At 38.6% G+C, this 27,102-nt stretch overlaps 1 protein-coding gene across 1 annotated transcript in view; it reads right to left on the bottom strand.

The window, feature by feature from the left end:
- Positions 1-676: 676 nt before the first annotated feature.
- The window catches only part of LOC307177398 (uncharacterized protein), a gene marked incomplete at both ends in the record, with an annotated part of 51,290 nt that continues 24,864 nt past the window's right edge, over positions 677-27,102 (bottom strand). The window contains 2 exons of the mRNA XM_079904502.1: positions 677-693; positions 15,748-15,825. Coding sequence (XP_079760628.1) covers positions 677-693; positions 15,748-15,825 — 95 coding nt within the window. The remainder of the gene's footprint in view (positions 694-15,747; positions 15,826-27,102) is intronic.

Below are 27,102 nucleotides of genomic sequence, written 5' to 3'. Positions count from 1 at the left end.
CTTCAGAACTGCTTTGCATACCTGGGCTTCCCAACATCCAGACATCATTTGTTACGCCTCAAGCAGACAGTCTTTAGGCTAGCTTGAAAGTACTCAAAGCTATAATAGCATTCAAACAACAACAAAAAGTCCTCAGATTTCCTTAGTTTCTATCTTTGAACAGTTCAAAGAACTTCCACATTTATTTTTTTCTGGTTCTTTCCCTGTCATGGTATGACGTAAGAAGATCTAAGATTAGAGAACCTGAAGTTCAAATAGTTTGTTCAAAGCCACAATGAAATTACATATCACAGTCAGACTCCATTCTCCCAGCTCTCTCTAGACCATGTAGTTTCCCAAGGGGTTTGAGACCCTTTATGAAAAATTTCAAAACTACATATAATTATGAGTCTTGAGCATTTTTTCTAACCTTCTTAACATAGAGAAAAAAATATTACTTTGCCGTTTTTAAATAAAAATGGCTTTGTGAGGACAGGCTTCTAAATTTCCTCATTCTAAATTCACATAGAAAAGATCAAAGGCATAAAAATAGAGGAAAAACCTTCCATATGCCAGAAACTTGGAGGGATGTCTTCTAGTTAAAATGTAAAAGGGCTCAATTAGGAGGAAGGGTCAGTTCAATATTCCACTTTTGTGAAATATATTATCACCCCAGTAGAATTCCATGAGCATCCCCTTACTCAAGGTCGAAGGCTAGATGAAGGCAGACGGGGAGCTAGTCAGGGCACACACTCAGACCCACTTCAATCTCTGACAGAACCCTCTGCCATTCCTACTTAAATATTAACCAAAGCTGGACACATACAGACCTCTCTATGTTAAGATGAGCAAACAGAAAAAACCCATAGGACTATGAAAATATGCTGAGGCTCAAAGGATGAGGTTTCCTTGAAAAATCGGAACAAAGGTGGGTGATAGAGAGAGCAGAGTCAGAAGATCCAATCAACAAAAATGTAAACATTTATGTTCCCTAATGATGTATCCCCAGTACCTAAATTAGTGCCTCGCATAGAATAGTTGTTGAATAAATTGACTGAGTACATTAGGAATCTCAGAAGGCAGAAACAGAATAGGAATAGAAGCAATAATTAAATAATTTTCCTAATACTTAAGCCTGCTGGCAAAATGAATGAAAAGAAATCAACACCTAGACTAGCCAGGTGACATTTTTTAATATTTCTGGGATAAAGCAAAAAGCCTTCGAGAATCCAGGCAGGGGAGTGGGAGGGAACAGATTATCTCCAAAGGAACTAAACTCAAACTGGCCTCAGAATTCAGCACTCTAAGACACAAGTCAATAAAGTATATCCTGCAGAATTCTGAGAGTAAATGTTTATAATTTAAGAATTCTACACTCAGCAAAGTTGTCATGAAGTTGTGAAGGCCTCATAAATAAGTACTGAGATACAAAGGGCTCAAAAGTGACACTACGCAGGTTATCTGCCCTGAAAGAAAAAACTTCTCAAACGTGTCCTGTTGAATAAGAAGTCAAGAATAGGGAAGAAGGGACTTCCCTGGCGGTCCAGTGGCTGAGACTCCATGCTTCCATTGGAGGGGGAGAGGGTTCGATTCCCTGGTCGGGGAACTAGGATCTTATACGCTGTGTGGCGCAGCCAAAAAAAAAGAGTGAGGAAGAAGAAAGTCAGACCACAAAAAATTTATGCATAAAAGAACTTTAATTGTCTAAAATAACTCTCATAAGAGAAAATACATAATGTAGAAAAAGAAATTTTTCTTTCCAAGAGGGATAATCAAGGTAGAAAAGGCCAAATTGCACGAACGAAAACCAAGCTGAGAGGATGTGGGGAGTGGGAGGTAAAGAATGAGGAGAAATAGTGTGCTACAGCAAAGGAAACCATAAACAAGACAAAGACAACCCTCAAAATGGGACAAAATATTTGTAAATGAATCAATGAACAAAGGATTAATCTCCAAAATATACAAACAGCTCATGCAACTCAACGTCAGAAAAACAAACAACCCAATCAAAAAATGGGCGGAAGACCTAAATAGACATTTCTCCAAATAAGACATACAGATGGCCAAGAGGCACATGAAAAGATGCTCAACATCACAATTATTAGAGAAATGCAAATCAAAACTACAGTGAGGTATCACCTCACACCAGTTAGAATGGCCATCATCAAAACATCTACAAACAATAAATGCTGGAGAGGGTGTGGAGAAAAGGGAACCCTCTTGCACTGTTGGTGGGAATGTAAATTGATACAGCCACTACGGAGAACAGTATGGAGGTTCCTTAAAAAACTAAAAATAGAATTACCATATGACCCAGCAATCCCACTACTGGGCATATACCCAGAGAAAACCATAATTCAAAAAGACACATGCACCCCAATATTCATTGCAGCACTATTTACAATAGCCAGGTCATGGGAGCAACCTAAATGCCCATAGACAGATGAATGGATAAAGAAGATGTGGTACATATATGCAATGGAATATTACTCAGCCATAAAAAGGAATGAAATTGGGTCATTTGCAGAGACATGGATGGACCTAGAGACTGTCATACAGAATGAAGTAAGCCAGAAGAGAGAAAAACAAATGTCGTATATTAACACATATATGTGGAATCTAGAAAAATGGTACAGATGAACCGGTTCGCAAGGCAGAAACAAAGACACAGATGTAGAGAACAAACAAATGGATACCAAGGGGGGAAGGGGAGGTGGGGTGAATTGGGAGATTGGGATTGACATAATATGTATAAAGTAGATAACTAATGAGAACCTGCTGTGTAGCACAGGGAACTGCACTTCGCTGTACAGTAGAAACTAACACAACATTGTAAAACAACTATACCCCAATTAAAAAAGAAAGAAATAGTGTGCTAAACACACCATCTTGCACAAGAGAAATGAAGAGATATTATTTCATTGTGATATTGAAAATAAGGTGTTTTTCTTTAATCCAAAGGTGAGCATTTTTAGAATAAAAACAGGATGTATACCTTCCAAAGCATGACACAGGATTTGAAAAGCAAAGAACACATAGTTCATATAGTAAGAGACAAGAAAAAGAGAAAATCGTTTCAGAATATGAAAAGAATTAAGAAAATAAGATGACAGAAAGAGTCTGAAACATCAGAGCATCTAAGCAATCCATTCTTTACCAAAGCAGTGTGTGAGAAACAATATTTCATTCATTCATCGATTATTTCAATAATCTTATGGAATATCATAAAGCCATTAAAATTAGGTTAGTAGAGGATAGTGAAATATTATATAGAAAATATAATAAAAAGTCAAAAAGCAGAATCAAAATTATTTCTATAGTAATTCCAATTTGATTTAAGACATGGAAATGTACCGGCAGTCATAATGGTTGAGATGATAGACTTTAGAATTGGATATAGATTTGTATCTCAAATCTACCATTTACTAACTAATGACCTCAGGCAAACAAATGAATACTCTCAGCCTCAATTTGCTCATCTGTAAAGTAAGAATGATAGTATCTTCTCATAGAACTATTGAAAGGATTATAAGAGAAAAACTGTATAAAAAGGAAATCAAGATATCTGGCATACACAGTAAATGATAACTTATATATGTGTGTATATTATTTATATATAATATATATGCATATATACACATAGAATATGTATTATACATACATATACATATTATATACGCAAATATACATATGTGACATGTGTATATATGCATTGTGTATAATATATACAATATAGATGTGTGCCTATGCACACATACACATAGAAATAGAGCCAAGAAAAACTATACAGAAGGTTTTTTTGTTTTTTGTCTTTTTGCGGTACGCAAGCCTCTTACTGTTGTGACCTCTCGCGTTGCGGAGCACAGGCTCCGGACGCGCAGGCTCAGCAGCCATGACTCACGGGCCTAGCCGCTCCGCGGCATGTGGGATCTTCCCGGACTGGGGCACGAACCCGTGTCCCCTGCGTCGGCAGGCAGGCTCTCAACCACTGCACCACCAGGGAAGCCCCTATACAGAAGTTTTAACAACGGTTATCTCTAAAACTAACACAACTTTGTAAATCAACTATAGTTCAATTAAAAACAACTATGGTGGGACTTCCCCGGTGGCACAGTGGTTAAGAATTGCCAATGCAGGGGACACGGGTTCGAGCTCTGGTCCGGGAAGATCCCACATGCCGCGGAGCAACTAAGCCCGTGTGCCACAACTACTGAGCCTGCGCTCTGGAGCACGCGAGCCGCAACTACTGAGCCCATGTGCCACAACTACTGAAGTCCGCGCGCCTAGAGCCTGTGCCCTGCAACAAGAGAAGCCACCGCAATGAGAAGCCCGCACACCGCAACAAAGAGTAGCCCCCACTCGCCACAAGTAGAGAAAGCCCGCGCGCAGCAATGAAGACCCAATGCAGCCAAAATTAAATAAATAAATAAATAAATAAATAAATTAAAAAAAACAACTATGGTTATCTCTAGGTGGTGGAATTTTGAGTGATTTTTTTTGTTTGTTTCTTTATACTTTTTGTTTCTCCCTCATGTTTTTCTGCATTTTCCAAAATTTCTACAAAGAATATGCTTGCTTTTACAATTATTAAAAAGATTAATTAAAATTAAAATACATAGTAAAATTTTGTAGGATAGCAATACAGATAGAAAAATATATTATAACAGTCCAAAAGCAATATCCATTCTTAGATACCTAAAAGGCACAAAATTATCTATAAATACAGCAGTGTCTTTCATATAGCTTGGGTTCAGTTTTAGCAAAACAAAACAAATGTCTTTTCCTCTGAATGGTGAATGCCTTGGAGTTACTCCAGAATAATATTGAATTATTCACATTGAATGGTGAATGCCTGGAGTTACTCCAAAATAATATGAAATCAAACCTTATTTCAGTAATAACTTTTAAGCCTAAAATCCTACAAATTGAATCAGTCCTAGTACATGTATCTGTTCCAGAAACCAGTCTCCAAATTTAGAGAGTCTAGGTCTGGCACTAGGAGATTGGATGTTTTAGACAAACGCTCCTTGATGCTGAGAGTACAGAATGATGAAACCAAACACCAATCTTTTAAATATTGTTAGTAACATCCATTTCCACCTCAGCTATCTTTTACCAGAGTAGTATGCGATAAACAACACTTCATTCATTCATTTATTCTTTCAGTTAATATTTATTTAGGAGCCTATTATGCATGCAGCACTGTGCTAGGCACTGGGTTTACAGTGGAGAACAAAACAGGTGAGGTTTCTGCTTGCATAGGGCTGAGAGCCTAGTGGAGAAGATAGACAAATACATACACTAATAGACGTGCAGTTGCAAATTGTGATGAGTGCTATGGAGGAAAGTTCAGAATGTTTTGAAAGAGAACTGGGGGAAGGGATATTTTAGGGTAGGAGAAGGGAGTGGTCAGCCATGACCTCTCTAAGTAAGTGACATTTCAGTCAAAAGATGAGTAAGAGTTAGGGGAAGAATGGTGAAGAGTATTCTAGGAAGGAAAAGTGGCATATGCAAATGCCATGAGGCAGAAAAAAGCTTGAAGCCTTAGGAGTAATTGCAAGACCACTGCAGTCTCCTATGGAAAAGCATGTCTAGGCTCCACTTCTCCTCATCCCAGTGAGAACAGAGCACAATGCAATGAGACGACGCACAGGTGGCAGCAGCACAGGTCTTAATCACATCTGTCACTTAGCTGTTTAACCTGATGTCTGGGCCTTTTTTCAGCATCTTTGAAATGAGAATTACGGAGTTCCTTCTTGAACCTCTTGTGAAATTTCATTATATTTCATCTGTAAAATACTTGCCCTTTTTATGATGTTACATAATCATATGTGTAATGTAATAATTGACAAAATGTGGCACTTTTACTATTAAAATGCACATTCTGAGGAAAAAGAGTAGGAGCTACCCGCCGGTTTAGGAAAGTGAAAAGAGAGAACTATATTCACTCATTTGCAATTGTCATTTAATTCCAGAAGGCTAATTATGATCATGAGCTAGGTCATCTATTTTTGTGAAAGTAAACTGTTATTTGCAAGAAGATGGTCTATTTGAAGCTTTCTCAAGGGGAATCCAGTGACTTAGCCTCAGAGCTTCATTGTGAAGTCTCTAAATCAACATGTGTTTCACTCAAATATACTCCTGCTTTGAACCATGTGGTACTTAGATAAGTGTCAGAGTCAAACTGACAATAATATATCCAGAGTCTCACCCCCACCCCAACCCTGCACTGGTCCTAAGTCCCTTGCTGGGCACAATGCTGAACTCTTGCATGCAATAGTTTTTAGTTAAGCCCTGCTATAACAACCCTATGAGACACAGTCAATTCTCATTATTTTTGGTAGTTATATTCTATAAAGTGGCCACAAGCACTGAATTAATGACTATCAAACCATTGCTCCTAAGGGAAACACAAGGTTAAGTTCCTACAAACCTCTGGTTATTTTTATCAACTGATCAATACATAACCTTGCTTTATGTGTGTTTCTGTTTAAAGACACCATATTTATTATATATTGTCGATTCCTTAACGTTGAACTCATGGCCAACAGCCTTATAACTCATGCCCGAATGAAGCTTATCTAATGTTTATTTTCTCCATCTCTTCTTCATGGCAGCCTTCTTGCACCTAGGAACAATAGACAACACTTTAGCAATAAGCTTGGGGGCCATATTAAGTAGTAAAATCACCAACAGAAAGTGCAAAAATGCAAAAAACGTGGCATTATATAGATCACTTTATATGGTTATGTCTACATGTGGTCCCCTGGAACTGCGGCAGCCATGAGGAGATAAGCCCGAGGACAAAAGCCAACACACTGAAGAGCAGAAAGTTAGGGAAAAAAACCCAAAACCCTACATCCTTGATAACGTTATTTGCTGCTAAATTAACCATCCTAGTAACTATTCTATCTCTTTCCTATTAGGTGAGATAATACATTTTCCTTATTTAAATAATTTGAGCTGGGGTTTTCTGTTACCTGTAATCAAAAGCAGCCTAATTGAGAAAGTCTGCCAAGAGAACTTTTTAGCTCACTGATTTTCAAAGACAGATACAGTTCTCCTAAGAGAAATTGCCCTCTGCCTAGACAAACTAACATGTACCCTATTTCCACAAATTTGGATGGAATTTGAGCTCATGGAAGAAGATAGTGAACTGATCACTTATTTAGCTCACACATGAAGCTTAACATGATGTTTCTAGAAATTTAATGGTTTTTCTTTTTAATAATAAGACACGCACGTGAAAAATATTCCTCCAAATATTCCCCCCTCACCCAGAAGACCTCTTTCATGTATCATTAATTAGAATTACATTACATGCTCATGCCTAAGCCATAATTGGCTTAGATCAATAAAAATTCACATCCTGCAGACAGGAAGGACCCAGATATCCATATCTTAATAAAACTGGGGTTCTGTTAGAAAACAAGAATGGGAAAAGGGACAACAGTTGGGTAGGCAACGAACAGGGTCTACCATACTGCTAAATAGCTATTATTTGATGTTATCATACCCATTGGCTAATACTAATATCCTATACCCATGATAGATGTCATTGATAATGGAGCTCTGTAATGAGTCACTTCTTCAACATTATAGGTTTACTTTGTGGGGGTGGAGACGGCAAGAATAATACAAATAACTCCTCCCCACCCCCAATCCATTTGGGTAAAAATTGCCAACATGATGAGCCATTATCCAGAAATACTTCAGAGTGTAGTTCCTACAAACATGGATATTTTCCTATGTGACCCCAATACAACCATCAAAACTGATATGTGACCGCCACCTAATACTCAGAATCTATTCCATTTTCAGCCATAGTTCCAATAATGTCCTTTGTAGGTATACAATTCAATCCAAGATCTTATGTTGTGTAGTTGTGACCTTCAATCTGGAATAGTAGTTCCTCAATCTTCCTTGACTTTCAATACCTTACACTTCTGAAGACTACAGACCAATTATTTTGTAGAATATCCCTCAATTTGGGTTACTCTCATGTTTCCTAATGATTAGATTCAGGTAATGCATTTTTGGCAGAATTATCACAAAAGTGATACTGTGTTTTTCTCATTGCATCCTATCAGGTGGTACACAATTTCAGTTTGTCCCATTGCTGCTGATGATAACTTTGATCACTTGGTTAATGTGATATTTGCCAGGTTTCTCCATTCCAAAGTTACTCTTTTTCACTGTGTAACTAAGTATTTTGTAAGGAGGTATTTTGAGACTATGTAAATATCCTGTTCCTCATCAAATTTTCACCCAGTAACTTTAGTATCCACAATGTTTCTTGGTTTAATTAACTATTACTACAGGCTGACAAATGGTGATTTTCTAATTCCAGTATTCTTTCTACATGTATTAGTGTTCGAGTGTAAAGAAAATCTTTCTAGTCTTCCCATTGGTTTTCATGTATTTATTTATATCAGTGTAGACTTATGCATTGCTGTTTATATAATCCATTACTATCCTCATGTATTTTGATACCCAAATTGTCCCAGATTTAGCCCCCTTGAGGTGGCTTCTGTATCCTTTTGATGTACCCTCATCATTCTTTGAATATGACCTTATTTTTTGTGTACAAAAAGATGTTCCAAGCTTATCTTGTGCTTTCCATATTCCAAATAGTTTGGAATAAGCTATTTCTCCCAGCATCCCTGATATCGTTTAACAGAGAGTACTATTTAGCAACCAAGATATGGCACTTGTGTACTCATTGCTATTGGATTGTTGCTGCTCTAAGGCCCTCTAAGCTAATGGATATCTATATCTATATCTATATGTAAATATAAATTATGTACACATATATGTCGTATACAATGTATAATATTGTGTACCTATATATGTATTATATGTATATGCATGTGTACATTTATTTATTTATTTATTTATTTTTGGCTGTGTTGGGTCTTTGTTTCTGTGCGAGGGCTTTCTCTAGTTGTGGCAAGCGGGGGCCACTCTTCATCACGGTGCACGGGCCTATCGCGGCCTCTCTTGTTGCGGAGCACAGGCTCCAGACGCGCAGGCTCAGTAGTTGTGGCTCACGGACCCAGCCGCTCCGCGGCATGTGGGATCTTCCCATACCAGGGCTCGAACCCGTGTCCCCTGCATTAGCAGGCAGATTCTCAACCACTGCGCCACCAGGGAAGCCCTGCATGTGTACGTTTATATCTATATTTGTTTTTATGTCTCTCTCTGTATTTTAAACCATGAGTTCACACCGATAAGTTCAATTCTAATATAACATTAGAAGGCCTTTCTAGTTTTCTCCCCTTCCATATTTGTAATTCCCATAGTAAAATATCCTCAATATTTACTCATTGAGTCAATTCCCCCCATATTCTCCAAAGTGACTAATTGCCCAAATTCATGATGCTCCCTCCTCAGGCAAACATTCTCTTCTTCCCACTCATACATCAACAACCTGCACCCAGTTGCCACTGCTCTTCATCCCCCTTCCTTGTGGACACCTATCTTGCTTGCACCCCCCATAATGGCTTTTGGATTGAATATTCAGAAGGAGAGGAAGTCAGAAGGGCAGGAAGGCAGGCAAGAAGGCAGTTGGGAAAGCAGGCAAGCCATATATTTACCTTTTAAGAGACGGTACTCTAACCCAAAGGAGAACTATAAGAGTGAGAAATGTTGGACGTTGGGTCAGGCCAGTGGAGATTATATTTTGGAGGAAGCAGACCTTCACTACGATCTTTAAATAATAGGGTAAATATCAATACTTAGAGGTTAATGTGAATTAGGATTTTTCCTTCTAAATATTTATGTTCATAATTTTTAAGTTAAAATAAATCACATCTCTTAAGTTAGAGCCTTGATACTCAAAGTATGATCCACAACCAGCTGCATCAGCATCTTCTGGGATCCTGTCAGAAATACAGAATCTCAGTCCCCACCCTAGATGTTCTGAATCAGAATCTGCATTTAACAAGATCCCCCAGGTGATTCATCTGTTCGCTAAAGTTTAAAAAGCACCGAGTTTGAACATTCACCATTTGTTGGCAAAATCCATCCTGGTCTCACCTACAAAATGTAAGTAGTAAAAATCCTTCTTCACTAACTCTAGAAGTTAAAGATAAAAGTAAATACTTCATCTATCTCACCTCACATGCTATTATTTTTTATTTTTATTCCCTCACTTCCTTCTTCCCTTTCTATATGCCTGTCTGCCTCCCTCCTCTTCTCCCTTCCTTCTCTTCTTTTTAAATGTCTAGTTCCCTTAAATAGGGTGTAAACACCTTTAGAATAGAAAACATTTGCCCTATAAGTCTACAGTTTAGTCAAATAACGAAAAGTCTGGCTATCGATTTACAAACTAACTTCTAAGGGAAATATATTCAAAGAGTACAATGAAATAAAACCCAGTTAGATTGCTCTGCTTTCAGAACTAGCTTCAGATCAGAGAAGTAAATTATTTTTCTTACTGCAAAATGTCAACATTTTAATTCTGGAATCAGGCAAACCTGGATTCAGATATCAGTCTGTGATTTGCTAGCTGTGTAACATTGAGCAAGTCTCTTAAACTCTCTGAACTTTTATTTCTATTTTTGGAGTGCTCAAACTCATGAGCTTTGGAATAAGAAAACCAAGCTTTGAATCTTGCTTCTTTCTCTTCTTTGATATTTAGACTTAGGCAAGGTATTTAACCTTCTTTATCCTCAGTAAAATAGAGACCCACCTCAGAGGTTTGTCCTGGGAAAATGCATTTCAAGGGCTTAGCACAGTGCCTTGACACATAGTAAGATGACCATTGAACAACGTGGGGATTAAGGGGACTGACCCTTCATGTAGTGGAAAATCCATGTATAATCTACAGCTGGTGCTCCCTATCCACAGTTCTGCATCCGGGGATTCAGTCAACTGCAGATCATATCATGTAGTACAGTATTATCTACTATTGAAAAAAATCCATGTATATGTGGACCTACACAGCTCAAACATGTGTTGTTCAAGGGTCCACTGTATGTTCAGTAATTGTTAAATCTATGTTCTTTTTTCAATTTTGAAATAAGGATAATTATCTGCAACAAAGGTTGTAGTGAGAGCTTAGATGTGAAGAGTCTGTGGTACAAAGTAAGCACTCAGTAAATATTAGCTATGATTGGCTCATAGTATTGCTGTGAGGATCCAGTGGGATAAGATAGTGTGATACTCATAATCATTATTGTTCCCTTCCAATAGGGAGTAATTCTGACTTTGAGTTTTAGAGAATTTTGACTATGTTGTCTGTAACCTGCAAGCTGTTTTAGGGTTGGTTTTTTTTTTAAGCCATTCTACATTTTACTTAATCCCTATACTTATCACTTATGTATATGCTGAAATGCTACAGAAAGAAACAGCTGGGCATTTCCACTTGGATCTGGCTTGATTATGCTCCTCTGATCCTAAGATCCTGCTCCTGAAATGGCCAGCACCACCCGGTTCTTCCCAGGTGAGTGGCTGGATTTTGACTGCAAAAAAAAAGGAAAAGGAAAAGGAAAAGCAGGTGGAAAGAAATGTTCCAAAATCTTCTTTAAGCTAAACGACAAGGACTACATCTGCCTAGGAAATGACTTTTTTAAAGGCCATGCAAAGGATAAAAGGAGGAACAGAGGAAAGAGCAGCATCCAATTGCTATGGCAACTGGAATTTTGCAAATAAATACTTCAGCATAGCTTGTTTCTCAAACAAACTGACCTATTCTTTCCGTTATTTGGTTCCCCTTCTGTTTCCTTATTCTCCCTTCATTAGTGTACAGTCATTCCTATCATACCTTGGAAAGAAAAGGATAAGTATTCCTTTTTGAGACTTTTTACTCCCCCCCCCACCAAATAAAATCTGGTAACACCTTGTTTGTTCATACACTGAGATGGGAAGTGTCTGTATTATACAGAAACTCTGTCCCTCCAAGAGTGTCATCATGGAGGTATGGTAAGCCAGAAACTTCCCCCAAATCCTGACAGTCGAAACAATGAAGGTCTACTAATGACTTGTGAGTCACCAGATTTCTCTAAGCTTCCTTTTCCCAGTGTGCATGGGGTAAATGCTGCCCCAAATTTTAGGAAATGTGGGCAAGATTTGGGTCATTTGTATTCGTATTCAACTGACCCAGTTTGGACCCAGTCTCCCTTTACAGCTTAAGCTGTCACTGATCTCCGGTGCTTTAGCCAAACACGTCTACGCGTTCCTGGCACACACACTTCTTCTGTGCTTTGGCTCTTCCCATCTCTCTGCCTGGAATGCCCTTTCCCCTTCTCTCGATTTCCTCCTTCTATTTTATCAAACTCACATCTGTCTTCCTATATGTCTCAAATCAAATAACACCTCTTCCACAAAGCCTTCTCTGATTTCCATAGCTAGTACATTTCTTGCTTTTCTTATTTGTGTTCGTCTCTGGTATTTGTAGTTGTATGTGTACATCTTTCATCCACTTCACCTTCCCCCCAGAAGAGATTAAGCCCCTTGAGAGCAGAGAACGTATATTCTCCTTGATTCCCTATAGCATCCCAACCTATAAATGGCCTTTTTACTTACATGTATCCCTCCCCAACAAACCCTTGACTTATAAGCTTTTTAAGACCAAGGGCTGTGTCTCGTTCCCTGTTACTTACCCAGTACCTAGCTCATTGCTTGGCACATAGCTGGTGCTCAAAAAAATAATGGTTGAAGTAATGAATAAAAGTAGATGCTTTTGGAAATGAATTAGATTAATTTGTAAAATAAAACGTTAAATAGTGGGGAAAGTATATTGAGTAGGTACATGTGCATGAAATTCATTCATTCATTCAATCAGCAGTGAACAAGGCAAATGAGGATCTTGACTTAATGAAGCTTATGTTTTAATGGAACATGCAGAGAATTAACACACAAGCAAACAAAAAGATAAATTCAGGGACTTCCCTGGCGGTCCAGTGGTTAGACTCTGCACTTCCACTGCAGGGGGCACAGGTTCGATCCCTGGTTGAGGAACTAAGATCCTGCATGCCGCATGGCACAGCCAAAAAAAGGTAAATTCAGACTGTGATAAGTGCTGTGAAGGAAATAAACAGGGCAATGAAATAGAGTCACTTTAAATAGGGTGTTTTAAAGTGTTGTTTGTAGGGTTTCTCAACCTCTGCACTATTGTCATTTTGGAATGGATAATTCTTTCTTGCTGGGGGCTGTCCTGTGTATACTAGGTTGTTTAGTAGCATTTCTGGCCTCTATCCACTAGATGCCAGTAACAAACCCCTCCAGTTGTGTTAATCAAAAATGGCTCTAAACGTTGCCAAATCTCTGGGGGTCAAAATCACCCCCAGTTGACAACCACTGTGTTAAAGTACTACCTCTTTGAACTTGTGACATGAGCTGAAACCGGAAGACAAGACATAAATAAACCTTCAGAACTAGTGAAGTGTATTCCAGGTAGGAAAGTAGATTACAGAACACACACACACACACACACACACACACACACACACACACATACACAAATAGACTATAGATATGAAGATTATTCATGTGGAGGGTAGTGATATATGATGTGATTGGAGAGGGAGGCAAGGGCCCAATCATATAGTTGCTTGAAGTCATATAAGGAAGCTCAGTTTTCATTTTAAAGCAATAGAGGCCATTAAGGATTTTAAGCTGAGATGTAGCATGATCTAATTTGTTTCTAAAGCTTGCTGTAAGGTGGCAAATGGATTGGGCAAGAGTTGAAGCAAGGAGACTAATGGGCAGACTATTGGAACAATCCAGGTGAAAGATGATGAGACTTTAGTCTGGGGTAATAACAATGGTAATGAAGATACTTGAACAGATTTATGATATCAAAGAAGTATAAGACAAATGCTATCACTTAAAATTAAATACTACCAGCTAGAACAAGACAACCTATGGAGTGGTAATCTGGGCTCCTTTCTCCACCTTTCGTAGTAATGGTTGGTCTATTGTCTCCATTTTCTCTGCAGATGAGTTTCTGTGCATCCACCAAACTTTAGCCCTCGCATGGTTTTGATCTACTGTGGTCTAGCCTCTATAGTACCTTTTCATTCAAGCATCCACCACCTGCTAATTGCCTTGGTCTCTCAGCGTCTCAATTCCATATTCCTGAGAGAGGGAATCTGATTGGTCTAGTTTGCTTCAGGTTACACTCTCTTCTAGGGAATATGGGAAGAACAAATTCACTAAAGATGGGATTCAAGTGAGGAGACAATGATTGGCACATCTACTGAAGATGGCAGGTTTTGTTTTTTTTTTTTAACTCTGTGCTAATTTGAAAAAATTTTGTGTGGGGCTTCCCTGGTGGTGCAGTGGTTGAGAGTCCGCCTGCCGATGCAGGGGACATGGGTTCATGCCCCAGTCCGGGAAGATCCCACATGCCGCGGAGAGGCTGGGCCCTTGAGCCATGACTGCTGAGCCTGTGCGTCCGGAGCCTGTGCTCTGCAACGGGAGAGGCCACAGCAGTGAGAGGCCCGCGTACTGCAAAAAAAAAAAAAAAAATTTGTGTGTGTGCAGGTAAAATATACACAACACAAAATCTGCCATTTTAAGCATTTTATGTACAGAATTCAGTGGAATTAAGCACGCTCACAATGTTGTAGAACCATCACCAATATCCAGTTCCAGAACTTTTTCATCATCCCAAACTGAAACTCTGTACACCTTAAACAATAACTCCTTTCTCTGCTCCCCCTAGCATCTAGGAACCTCTGTTATACTTTCTGTCTCTGTGAATTTGCCCACCTTCGTTACCTCATGTAAGTGGAATCATACAGATTTGTCCTTTTGTGACTGGCTTATTTCATGTAGCATAAGGTCTTCAAGTTCATCTATGTTGCAGCATGTATCAGAATTTCATCCTTTTTTAAGGCTGAATAATATTCCACAGTGTGTATATACCACATTTTGTTTATCCATTCATCTGTTAATGGAAATTTGGGTTGTCTCCACTTTTTGGCTATTGTGAATAATGCTGCTATGAACATGGGTGTACACATATCTGTTAGAGTCTTTGCTTTCAATACTTTTGGGTATACACCTAAAAAAGGAATTTTTTTCTTTTTGCTGGATCATATGATAATTAACCTGAACTTTTTGAGGAACTGCCAAACTGTTTTCCACAGTGGCTACACCATTTTTAATTCTCGCCATCATTCAGCACTTCAGACCACTGCAAATTCCAGGAGTCAACTCAGTCTATCAGATCACCAATGCAACAACCCAAAATAAATAAATATTTTTAAAAGTAAATAAATAAGTAAAATAAAAGTGAGATACAGATAAGTCTTAAATAAGCAGTGTTCACAACATAATGTCATAATGTCATTAAAGAGGTATATGCAGGGACTTCCCTGGTGGTTAAGACTTTGCCTTCCAATGCAGTGGGTGCAGGTTTGACCTCTGGTCAGGGAGCTAAGATCCCACATGCCTTGTGACCAAAAAGCCAAAACATAAAACAGAAACAATATTGTAACAAATTCAATAAAGACTTTAAAAATGGTCCACACCAAAAAAAAAAAAAAAAATCTTAAAAAAAAAAAGGGCATATGCAAAGTGCTTTTGGAAGCACAGAGGATAGAGTAATGCTGGCAGAGCCAGAGAGGAAGTGACATTTGAGCTGTGTTAAAAGATGAAATGGAATTTTCCCGGCAAAGAAGAAAAAAAACAGTTATACCATGCATAAGTAAAGACATGGCATTTTCAGAATCTGTTATCTAGTTAAACTTTCTCCTGTAGGTCTTAGAAGCAAACAGCAGAAAATTACCTTTTATTATTCGGGTCCATGGTTGATACCTGTGATGGTAACGTGGAAGATAGTTTGGAAGAGGGAGATTCTTAAATCCTGGAGATCTGCAATGATATTGTGGTTGCCTAGGCAAGAGGCACAAAGAATCTGTTGAGGTATGGAAGAAAACAAAGAGCTATGAAAGAAGTTGCCTATCAACTGCAGCAGTGAAAGAGGGGGAGTACTTGAAGACAACTTTCAAGTTTCTGGCTTCGGCAACTGGGTGGATGGTACTGCCATTCTCCAAGCTAAAGAACGTAAGAGAAGCAAGTCTGTGAGCATGAAGAGAATACACCCATTTCTTTTTTTTTTAATACCCATTTATTTTATTTTTCTGCCTACATCTCTGGAAAAGAGGATTTCCCTGCAAGTATTACAGATAGTTTAAAAGACTGACTTCTATCTGTAACATAAAATTTTAATTTTGCTCCTCTTAAAAAAATTTTAAACTGTTGCATGATATTCCACTGTATGGATGTAATAATTTCATGACTTATTTCAGAAGTTTGTTATTTATTGTTATCATACTATTGTTTATAGATAATTTTGAATTTTAAAAATTTATTGCTTTCCACATTTTCAGGAATAGGCAGGTACCATTAATACAGTTTTTAAAAAGTTAGAGAAAAAGCAATGATATTGGAGTTTTGACTAAGGGTACTAGAATGTTGTCATTGAACAGAAAAAGGGAACTCAGAAGGATGAACTTTTTCTTGGGACAGACTTGGGGGTGCTGAATGAGGAGCCAGTGTTTCTAGTCTGGAACAGGTTAAGACATAAGACTAGAATTCAGGAGAGAAATGAAATATGAAGATTTGGGGTCATTCACAGAGGGAGAGTTGAAATTACACAAAGAAGAGAGGGTAGAGGGAAAGAAGAGAGGGTAAAGGAAAAGGAACTGAGAACACACACACAAACACAACACACAGAAAACATGAGGGTTTGTTGCTAGATTGAGTTCATATTCTAGTTCCATAAATTACTATCTGTTCCAAAAATTACTAGCTAAGAGTCTTCTGGACAACTCACTTAATGTTTTTGAACCTCAATTCTCTCTTTAGTAAAATGGGTGTAAATAATACCATTTACCTAGAGTGCTGTAAAAATAGAGAAAAAATGTAGGAAAAGTATTTTATTAATTATTTTTGTTGTACAACGAATTATCCCAAAATTTAACTGTTGAAAACAACAGTAATTTATTATTTCACAGTTTCTAGGGGTCAGAAATATGGAAGTGAGTTGCTTAGCTGGCTCAGGGTCTCTTATGAAGTTGAGATCATGATGTCAGTGAGGGCTGTGGTCCTCTGAAAGCTGTAGGATCTGCTTCCAAGAGAGCTTATTCGTATGGCTGATAGCAGAGGGCCTCAGTTCCCAGACACGTGAACTTCTCCACGGGGCTGTTGTGTGTGCCACTTCACAATGTGGCAGCTGCTTCTCCAGAGTGACTGGTCAGAGAAAGCTGTGATGCCTTTTAGCACCTATCTCCAAAGTCAAACACCATCACTTCTGTTGTAGTCCATTCATTAGAAGCAAGTCACTAAGTCCAGTCCACACTCAAGGAGAATGGGATTAAGCTCAATCTCTTGAAGAGAGGAGTGTCAAAGATTTTGTGGATATATTTTAAAACCACAACAAATACCTGGCACACTGTTACTTCTTCTTTTTTAAAAAATAAATTTATTTATTTATTTTTGGCTGTATTGGGTCTTCGTTGCTTTGAGAGGGCTTTCTCTAGTTGCGGCTACTCTTCCTTATGGTACGCGGGTTTCTCATCGTCCTGGCTTCTCTTGTTGCAGAGCACAGGCTCTAGGCACGCGGAATTCAGTAGCTGTGGTGCGTGGGCTTCAGTACTTGTGGCTCATGGGCTCTAGAGCGCGGGCTCAGTAGTCGTGGTGCACAGGCTTAGTTGCTCCGCTGCATGTGGGATCTTCCTGGGCCAGGGATCGAACCCATGTCCCCTGCATTGGCAGGCAGATTCTTAACCACTGCACCACCAGGGAAGCCCACTGTTACTTCTTGAGATTTGATCCTGAATCCTCTTTTCCTCTCTATCAGTCTTGATTTTCTTACAAAACCCATCTTCCCTTAGCTTTCCCTTTTTTCGTAAGTGACACTACCATTCACTCAGTTACGAAAAGCCTGAGTCATTCTTTTTGTTTTCTTTATTACTATTATAATTTTTTGGCTGTGTCGGGTCTTAGTTGCAGCACTCGGGGTCTTCGTTGTGGCGCACGGGCTCTCTAGTTGTAGCGTGCGGGTTTTCTCTCTCTAGTTGTGGCACGCGGGCTCCAGGGCGTTCAAGCCCAGTAGGTGGGGCACGCGGGCTTAGTTACCCCACTGCATGTGGGATCTTAGTTCCCTGACCAGGGCTCGAACCCACATCCCCTGCATTGGAAAGCAGATTGTTTACCACTGCACCACCAGGGAAGTCCCCTGAGTCATTCTTGATTCTCTTCTTTCTCTGACCTTGTATATCCCAAGAAATCTATCTGCAGGTATTGTTGGTTCTACTTCTAAGGTAATGAATATATGAAAGTTGGGGAATTGAGGTGGTAGGGACCCACTGGAGAGATGGGGAAGCAGAGGTTTGGTATGGTTCTCCTGCCTTCCTAAGGCAGCTTTTCAAGTGTACAGGTCTCTGTTAAGTGTTAAGTATGGAGGGTTGGTGAGATTGCTTCCTAGCATTCATAGCAGCCACCCCTTTTTTCCAGGTTTATTGAGATGTACCTGACATATAACGTTGTGTAAGTTGATACATTGTGATGATTTGATACACGTATGTATTGCAAGATGCTTACCACAATAGGGTTAGTTAACACATCCTTCACTTCACATAATTATCATTTTGTTGTTGTTGTTAAAGTGAGAACATGTAAGATTTACTCTCTCAGCCACATTCAAGTATACAATACAGTACTGTTAGACAGTACACGCTATACATTAGATCCCCAGAAATTATTCCTCTTATAACTGGAAGTTTGTACCCTTTGACCACCTTCACTCATTTCCTCTGCCACCCAGCCCCTGGCAGCCACCAATCTACTCTCTATTTCTGTGAGCTCAGCTTTTTTAGATTTCACATGTAAGTGAGATCATACAGTATTTGTCTCTCTGTCTGAACTTTTCACTTAGCATAATGCCCTCAAGGTCCATCTATGTTGTTGCAAATTGCAGCATTTTCTTCTCTTTCTATAGCTGAATAATATTCCATTTTGTGTGTATATATAAATATAATATATATATATATATATATAATATATCACATTTTCTTTATCCATTCTTCCATCAGTGGATATTTAGGTTGTTTCCATGTCTTGGCTGTTGTGAATAATGCTGCAATGAACATGCAAGTGCAGATACAAGATAGTGATTTCATTTCCTTTGGATGAATACCCAGAAGTAGGATTGCTGGATCATACGGTAGTTCTATTTTTAATTTTTTGAAGAACCTCCATACCATTTTCTATAGTGGCTGTACCAATTTACATTTCCACCAATACTGCACTTGGGTTCCCTTTTCACCATATCTTTGTCAATACTTGTTATTTCTTTTCTTTTTGAAGAGGTGTGTAAGAGGTGTGAGGTGACATCTCATTATGGTTTTGATTTGCATTTTTCTGATATTAGTGATGGTGAGCATTTTTTCCTGTATTTGTTAGCCATTGGTATGTCTTCTTTGGTAAAATATCTATTCATGTTCTCTGCCCATTTTTAAATTGGATCTTTTGGGTCTTTGCTACTGAGTTTTACATGTTCCTTATGTATTTTAAGTATTCAGTATTAACCCCTTATTTAATGTGTGGCTTGCAAATATTTTCTCCCGTTCTGTAAGTTGCCTCTTCATTTTGTTGATTGTTTCTTTTGCTGTGCAGAAGCTTTTTGTTTGATGTAGTCCCTCTACAAATATAGTGTCATTTGTTTATTTTTGCTTTTGTTGCTTGTGCTTTTGATGTCATATCCAAAACATTATTGCCAAGACCACCGTCAAGGAGATTTTTCCCTATGTTTTCTTCTAGGAGTTTTAAGGTTTCAGGTCTTACATTTTAGTCTTTATTCCATGTTGAGTTAATTTTTGTGACTGGTGTGAGATAGGAGTCCAAATTCATTCTTTTGCATGTGAATATCCAGTTTTCTCAACACTGTTTACTGAAGTGACTATCCTTTCCTCATTGAGTGTTTTTGGATCCTTGTCAAATATTAGTTGACTGTACATGAGAGCCACCTTTTATTAAGCATTTACTTTGTACCTTGCACTACACTAAGTAATTTTCATGCATTATCTCATTTAATCATCACACCTCTCTAAGGAGTAGCTGTTACTATTGCTCACCTAACACGTTTGCTTAAAAACTTACTTTTACTATTATCAAGATAATGCATGTTCACACATATATTTTTTTATTCTTCTGTTAAATTATTTTCTTAGGATAATTTTCCAAAGTGGAATTACTGGGTCAAAGAATATAAAACTTTTAAATCCATCAATAACTTTTTTCTGGGCTCACTTGGAGGACTTGTTTGCTCTCTTTCTTCATAGTCAACTTTTCTATTAAAAAAGAAAAGTGGGCTCCTTCCCTTCCTGATGACCTGCCCAACCCAGAGCCTGAAAGACAGTAGATCCTTAATAAATATTTACTTTACGAGTACCAAATATATTTAGAGTATCTTATCTAAAAGCCCATCTAAGAAAAATGAGTAGGGACTTCCCTGATGGTCCAGTGGCTAAGACTCTGCACTCCCAATGCAGGGGGCCCGGGGTCGATCCCTGGTCAAGGAACTAGATCCCACAAGCTGCAACTAAAGATCCCGCATGCCCCAACTAAGACCCGACACAGCCAAACAAATAAATAAATATTTTTTAAAAAAAGAAAGAAAGAAAAATGACTAGGTCTGTCTTTAATGAAGATTCAAGGATGAGGCTTCAAGGAATTGCCTGATTTTAATTGAACTCATTCATTCATTCATTCATTCATCTATAGTTTGTCTTCTCGCAAACAAGACCTTGGACTTCCCTAGCGGTCCAGTGGTTAGCACTCGGTACTTTCACTGCCATGACCCTGGGTTCAATCCCTGGTCGGGGAACTAAGATCCCGCAAGTTGCACAATACGGCAAACAACAACAACAACAAAAACCTTAAGGTGGCTTAGTAAGTTGCAAAAACAAATAGCAAGAGAAAATATATTCCATATAAGAAACGTAAAGCAAAGGGACTATAAGGGTAGGAAAATGGAGCCAAGAGTGAGGAAATCTCAAAAAGTGCATACCATGAAGTTTTATATACACTTGCTAATAAGGACAAAAAATTTTGATTTTAAGCTCCCTGGCAACCTGAAAAAAAGATGAGAATGTGATCAGCTGCAACAATATTTGCAGTGTTCATAGGCAAAAACAGTCTGGTTACTTAAGGAAATCACCACCTTTCCTGGAGATAAAACTTGACATAGCCCATCAACAGACGAATGGATAAAGAAGTTGTGGTACGTATATACAATGGAATATTACTCAGCCATAAAAAGGAATGAAATTGGGTCATTTGTTGAGACGTGGATGGATCTAGAGACTGTCATACAGAGTGAAGTAAGTCAGAAAGAGAAAAAAAATATCGTATATTAGCGCATGTATGTGGAACCTAGAAAAATGCTACAGATGAACTGGTTTGCAGGGCAGAAGTTGAGACACAGATGTAGAGAACAAACATATGGACACCAAGGGGGGAAAGCCACGTGTGAGTGGGGATGGTGGTGTGATGAATTGGGCGATTGGGATTGACATGTATACACTGATGTGTATAAAATTGATGACTAATAAGAACCTGCTGTATTAAAAAAAATAAAATTAAAAAATTAAAAAAAAAACCCCAAAACTTGACATAAATTTCTGCTGTGCTTTCTCTGACTGCAAATCTTGTGAACAATGTCACCTCCAACAGCATCCTCCTTATAGTAAGCATGGAGATACATTTTGAAGGGCTGTTTCTTATAGTGCCTATAATAAAGGCTGAGAACATGACAGCCATGTATAGTTCAGTAAAGGCAAAGGATGATGATGATGATCATGATGATGCCCAGAAGATAAGCAACTCTCCTGGTTTTATTCAATCTATGCTTCTTTTATTTAAGGGATCTCTTGTGAAAGTTCTTAATCTAAGGTTCATGGACAACATTTAGAGTATTTAAATTCTCTGAAATTGTATGCAAAAATATTGTGTCACTTTGAGGGATTATGACATGTCAAGGTAGATTCGGCAGTTGCAACAAATGTACCGCTATGATGGGGAATGTTGACAATGGGGGAGGCTATGCATGTGTGGGGCAGGGAGTATATGGGAAATCTCTGTATCTTAGTCTCAATTTTACTGTGAACCTAAAACTGCTCTTAAGAGATAAAGTCTTGGGCTTCCCTGGTGGCGCAGTGGTTGAGAGTCCGCCTGCCGGTGCAGGGGACACGGACTCGTGCCCCGGTCCGGGAAGATCCCACATGCCGCGGAACGGCTGGGCCCGTGAGCCATGGCTGCTGAGCCTGCGCGTCCGGAGCCTGTGCTCCGCAACGGGAGAGGCCACAACAGTGAGAGGCCCGAGTACCGCAAAAAAAAAAAAAAAAAGGTAAAGTCTTAAGAAAAAAAATTATGTCCAGGAGTAAATGCATTTTCCTAGGAAAAAGTTTAGAGCAGTAGTTCTTAAGCTTAACTGCACATTAGAGCCACCTAGGGAGCTTTAAAACTATAATGGTGGGAACTTTGGGTATCCTGATTTGATCTTGAGGAGCCTGCACATGGCTATGTTTTAAAAGCTCACCAGGTGATTCTAATGTGCAAGGTTGCTGTGAATGCAAAACACCTAAAGATTTTGTGAAAATGCAGATACTGATTCAGTATATCTGGGATTAGGTCTGAAATTCTGCATTTCTTTTTTTTTAACTCATTTTATTGAAGTATAGTTGATTTACAATGATTCTGCATTTCTAAAAAGCTTCTACTGCTGCTGATCTTCAGAACATACTTTCGGTAGTAAGGCTCTAGAGCAGTAATATTCAAAGTGTGATCTGGGGATGCTTAAGGTGGAGGGAATGGCTTATTTGCATAACAAAACCAAGATATTATTTGCCTTTCTCACTACGTTGGCATTTGCACTAACGGTGCCAAAACAGTGGTGAGTAAAGCTGCTGGTGCCTTAGCACAAATCGAGGTGGGTAGCGCCAACCGTATTCGTACTCATTGTATTCTTTACTGCCATCTGCTTGCAATTTTTTAAAAAAGTGCAGTTTTACTTAAGAATAAATGACGATGCAGTAAAAATTATGAATTTTATTAAATCTTGACCCCTCGGTACATGTGTCTTTATTTTGTATGACAAAATGGGAAGTGTGCATGAGGCACTTTTGTGCTGCATGTGTAAGAAGGATCGATGGCTGTCTTGAGGAAAAACATTTATGTGATTCATTGAGTTGTGATCTGAGCTGGCTGCTTTTCTCATTGACTATCAGTTTTACTTGGAAGAATGACTAACAGACAAACTCTGGTTATTCAGACTTGTGAATTTGGCTGAAATTTTCTGAAAAATGAACAAAGTGAGCCTGCGTGTCAAGGAAAATAACTGATGGGCTTCCTTGCCATTGATATAATTTGAGTTTTCAAACAAAAATTAGGATTTTGGGAAACTTGTTTTTACCACCATGAGCTCAATAGCTTCCCAATACTTTAAAGACTTTTCTGATGATGATAAATGTTTTTTAAAATATTGTACAATAAAATATGTCAAGAGTTGGAAGATCTGCATAGCTCAGTGAACCAATATTTTCAAATGACCAGTGCATATTAAATCATGCATGGTTAAAAGATCCATTCAATGAGCAAGAAAGACCAATGGAATTTAATGAAACAGAGAACAAAAAGTTCATTGATATGGTTTCAGATTCTACACTGCAAGTAACCTTTAAGAAATGACTACTTGTTGAATTTCCATATAATATCAAAAAATAACCACAATTATCTGAAAAGGCTATTAAAGTATGTCTCCTTTTTCCAGCTACATAGCTGTGTGAGGTCCAATATTCTTCATATACTTCACCTAAAACAATATATTGTAACAGACAATGTGCATATATATATGGGAATCTAGCTAGAGAAGACATTAATGAAATTTGTAAAAATGTAAAACATTGACAGTCTTCTTATTACATTTTTTGGAAAATATAGCTACTTGCCATAAAAATATATTATTTATGTTAACATGTACTAATAAGCTTACATCTATTTTAAAATGAAATCATTATTTCTTTAATTTCTAATACAGTAATTACTGATAGATATAACCAACATAAACAAAAGCTCATTAATTTTTAAGACTTTTTGGTCTGAGAACTGCTGCTCTAGAACTTTCATTAAACTACAAAGAGGTCCAAGACCTCAAAATGGTTAAGAACTTCAGACTTTTAGAAAGGAATGAATGAACTGATTGCATATTCTCCACAAAGCTTATTTTTCTCAGTTAAGATTTTTTTTAATAAATTTATTTATTATTTTATATTTATTTTTGGTTGCATTGGATCTTCATTGCTGCTCACGGGCTTTCTCTAGTTGCAGGGAGTGGGGGCTACTCTTTGTTGCGGTGCGCGGGCTTCTCATTGCGGTGGCTTCTCTTGTCACGGAGCACGGGCTCTAGGCACGCAGTCTTCAGTAGTTGTGGCACACAGGCTCAGTAGTTGTGGCGCACTGGCTTAGTTGCTCTGCGACATGTGGGATCTTCCCGGACCAGGGCTTGGAACCTGTGTCTCCTGCATTGGCAGGTGAATTCTTAACCACTGCACCACCAGGGAAGTCCCTCAGTTAAGCTATTGAAAAGTATGGAATGGCAGTGTGTTCTAGGATATATTTCTGATAAGAAATTGGAGTACAACAGTTCTGAGCTGCCAGTTATCTACAATCTTAATACAGTTTGAAAATAACTCTTGAAGCTCAAATCCAATTCCATTTCCTAATATGATATACAAAAATCTTTATGAACTATGCTTTACAAGAATTAACCAATTTAATTCATGACAACCCTGGTAGGTACTCTTCTTTTTTTCCAATAAATTTATTTACTTATTTCTGGCTGCATTGGGTCTTCATTGCTGGGTGCGGATTTCTCATTGTGGTGGCTTCTCTTGTTGCAGAGCATGGGCTCTAGGGATGCGGGCTTCAGTAATTGTGACTCGCTGGCTTCAGTAGTTGTGCCTCACGGGCTCTAGAGCACAGGCTTAGTAGTTGTGGCGTATGGGCTTAGTTGCTCTGTGGCATGTGGAATCTTCCCGGACCAGGAATTGAACCAGTGTCCCCTGCATTGGCAGGCGGATTCTTAACCACTGTGCCACCACGGAAGCCTGGTAGGTATTCTTATTATGTCTGATTTGTACATTTTGTTGAGTGAATGAATGAGTGACTACATGAGTAAATAAACTTAATTTTTTTACCTGTACATAAGTCTAATTTATTATAGTAAAGGGTTCTCAGTAACGCTCTACTCATCCAATTAGTGATCACTTCTTATGTTTTTTTCCCTCTTTATTTGCCTATCTTCAGTTTTCATCTGTGTTTTTTGTTTTTTTTTTGTAATAAATTTATTTATTTATTTATTTTAGGCTGTGTTGGGTCTTCGTTTCTGTGCGAGGGCTTTCTCTTGTTGTGGCAAGGCAGGGCCACGCTTCATCGCGGTGCGCAGGCCTCTCACTGTCGCGGCCTCTCCTGTTGCGGAGCACGGGCTCCAGACGCGCAGGCTCAGTAGTTGTGGCTCACGGGCCCAGTTGCTCCGCGGCATGTGGGATCTTCCCAGACCAGGGCTCGAACCCGTATCCCCTGCATTGGCATGCAGATTCTCAACCACTGTGCCATCAGGGAAGCCCTCATCTGTGTTTTTATTACCATCTGCTTCTTTGTTTTATCTCCTGAAAAGCCCCAGAGTTAATTCTTTTCCTTCTTGGGACTTGAGATCTCTTCCCTCTAAATCTCCATGCACCTTTTGAAAATAAATACGAATAACTCAGTCTCCATCATCTAGTCCCACCTGGCTTACTGCACCCCAGTGCTCCTGCTCCCTATATGGGCCATGTGCTCATCCTATCAGGCAGATCTCACCACCTTCTGATAACACTAATAATAACAAGAACTAACATTCACTGGGTAATTACTATGTGCTATGTGCTTTACTGAATGACCTTACTTAGTCTTCATTGGGTAGCTACAGTACTATTTTTATCATCCCTATTTTACAGATGAAAAAAATAGAAGTTTACGGAGCTAACATAACTTGTCCAAGTCTCATAGCTAGATAGTAATAGAGCCAGGATTTGATTTAAACCTTCCACCACCACCCCCACAGGTCTACTGAGGTATAATTTACATATCATAAAATTCACCTATTGTAAATATACAATTCTATGATTTTTAGTAAATTTATAGAGTTGTACGACCATTGCCACAATCTGGTTTTGAAATATCTCCCTAAGCCCAAAAAGCTCCCTTGCAGTCATTTGCAGTCAATTCCTGCTCCTACTCCGAGCTCCAGACAGCTACTCATCTGCTATCTCTATAGAGTTGCCCTTTGTGGAACACATGTAAATGGAATCCTACATTGCATTTAAGTGGAGCTTTTTGTGTCTGGCTTTTTTCACTCAGCATGATGTTTTTGAAGTTCATCCATGTTGCATAGTGTGTCAGTAGTTCATGCCTTCTTATTGCTGAACAATATCTGTTGGCTGGGTGGTTTATGATGGTTATCATAAACCATCACCAGCTGACGTACATTTAGGTGATTTCTACCTTGGGACTATTATGAATAATGCCGTTATGACATTTACGTACAAATTTCTGAGTGGACACGTATATGGTCATTTCTTTTGGGTAGTTCTTCAGAGTGAAATTTCTGACTCAGAGTAAGTTTATGTTGAACATTTTAAGAAACTCTCAAGCTATCTTCCAAAGTGGCTGTGTCATTTTATATTCCCACCAATGATGTATGAAGGTTCCAATTTCTCCATATCCTCATCAACACTTGGCATTGTCAGTCTTTTGGATTATAACCATCCTAGTGGATGCGAAGTGGCATCTCATTGTGGTTTTAATCAGCATTTCCTTAATGACTAATAATGTTGAGTATCTTTTCCTGCACTTGTTAGCCATTCATGTATCTTCTTTGGTGAGAACCCATGACTACAAAGTTAATGCCTCCCAAATATGCCATACTCATTCTTGCCTTTCTGCTCTTGATAGTCTTCCTATAACCTAAAATGCCCTGTTATTTTATGATCCCAAATTTACAATTTTTAAAAATCTATTTCTAGATTTGCATCCCCTATAAGACTAATCCTGGCCCAACCTTTTATACAT

The sequence above is a fragment of the Stenella coeruleoalba genome (genome assembly GCF_951394435.1).
Source record: "Stenella coeruleoalba genome assembly, chromosome: 19".
NCBI lineage: Eukaryota > Metazoa > Chordata > Mammalia > Artiodactyla > Delphinidae > Stenella > Stenella coeruleoalba.
The sequence above is the reverse complement of the archived record's forward strand: the minus strand, read 5'-3'. Positions and strand labels throughout refer to the sequence as shown.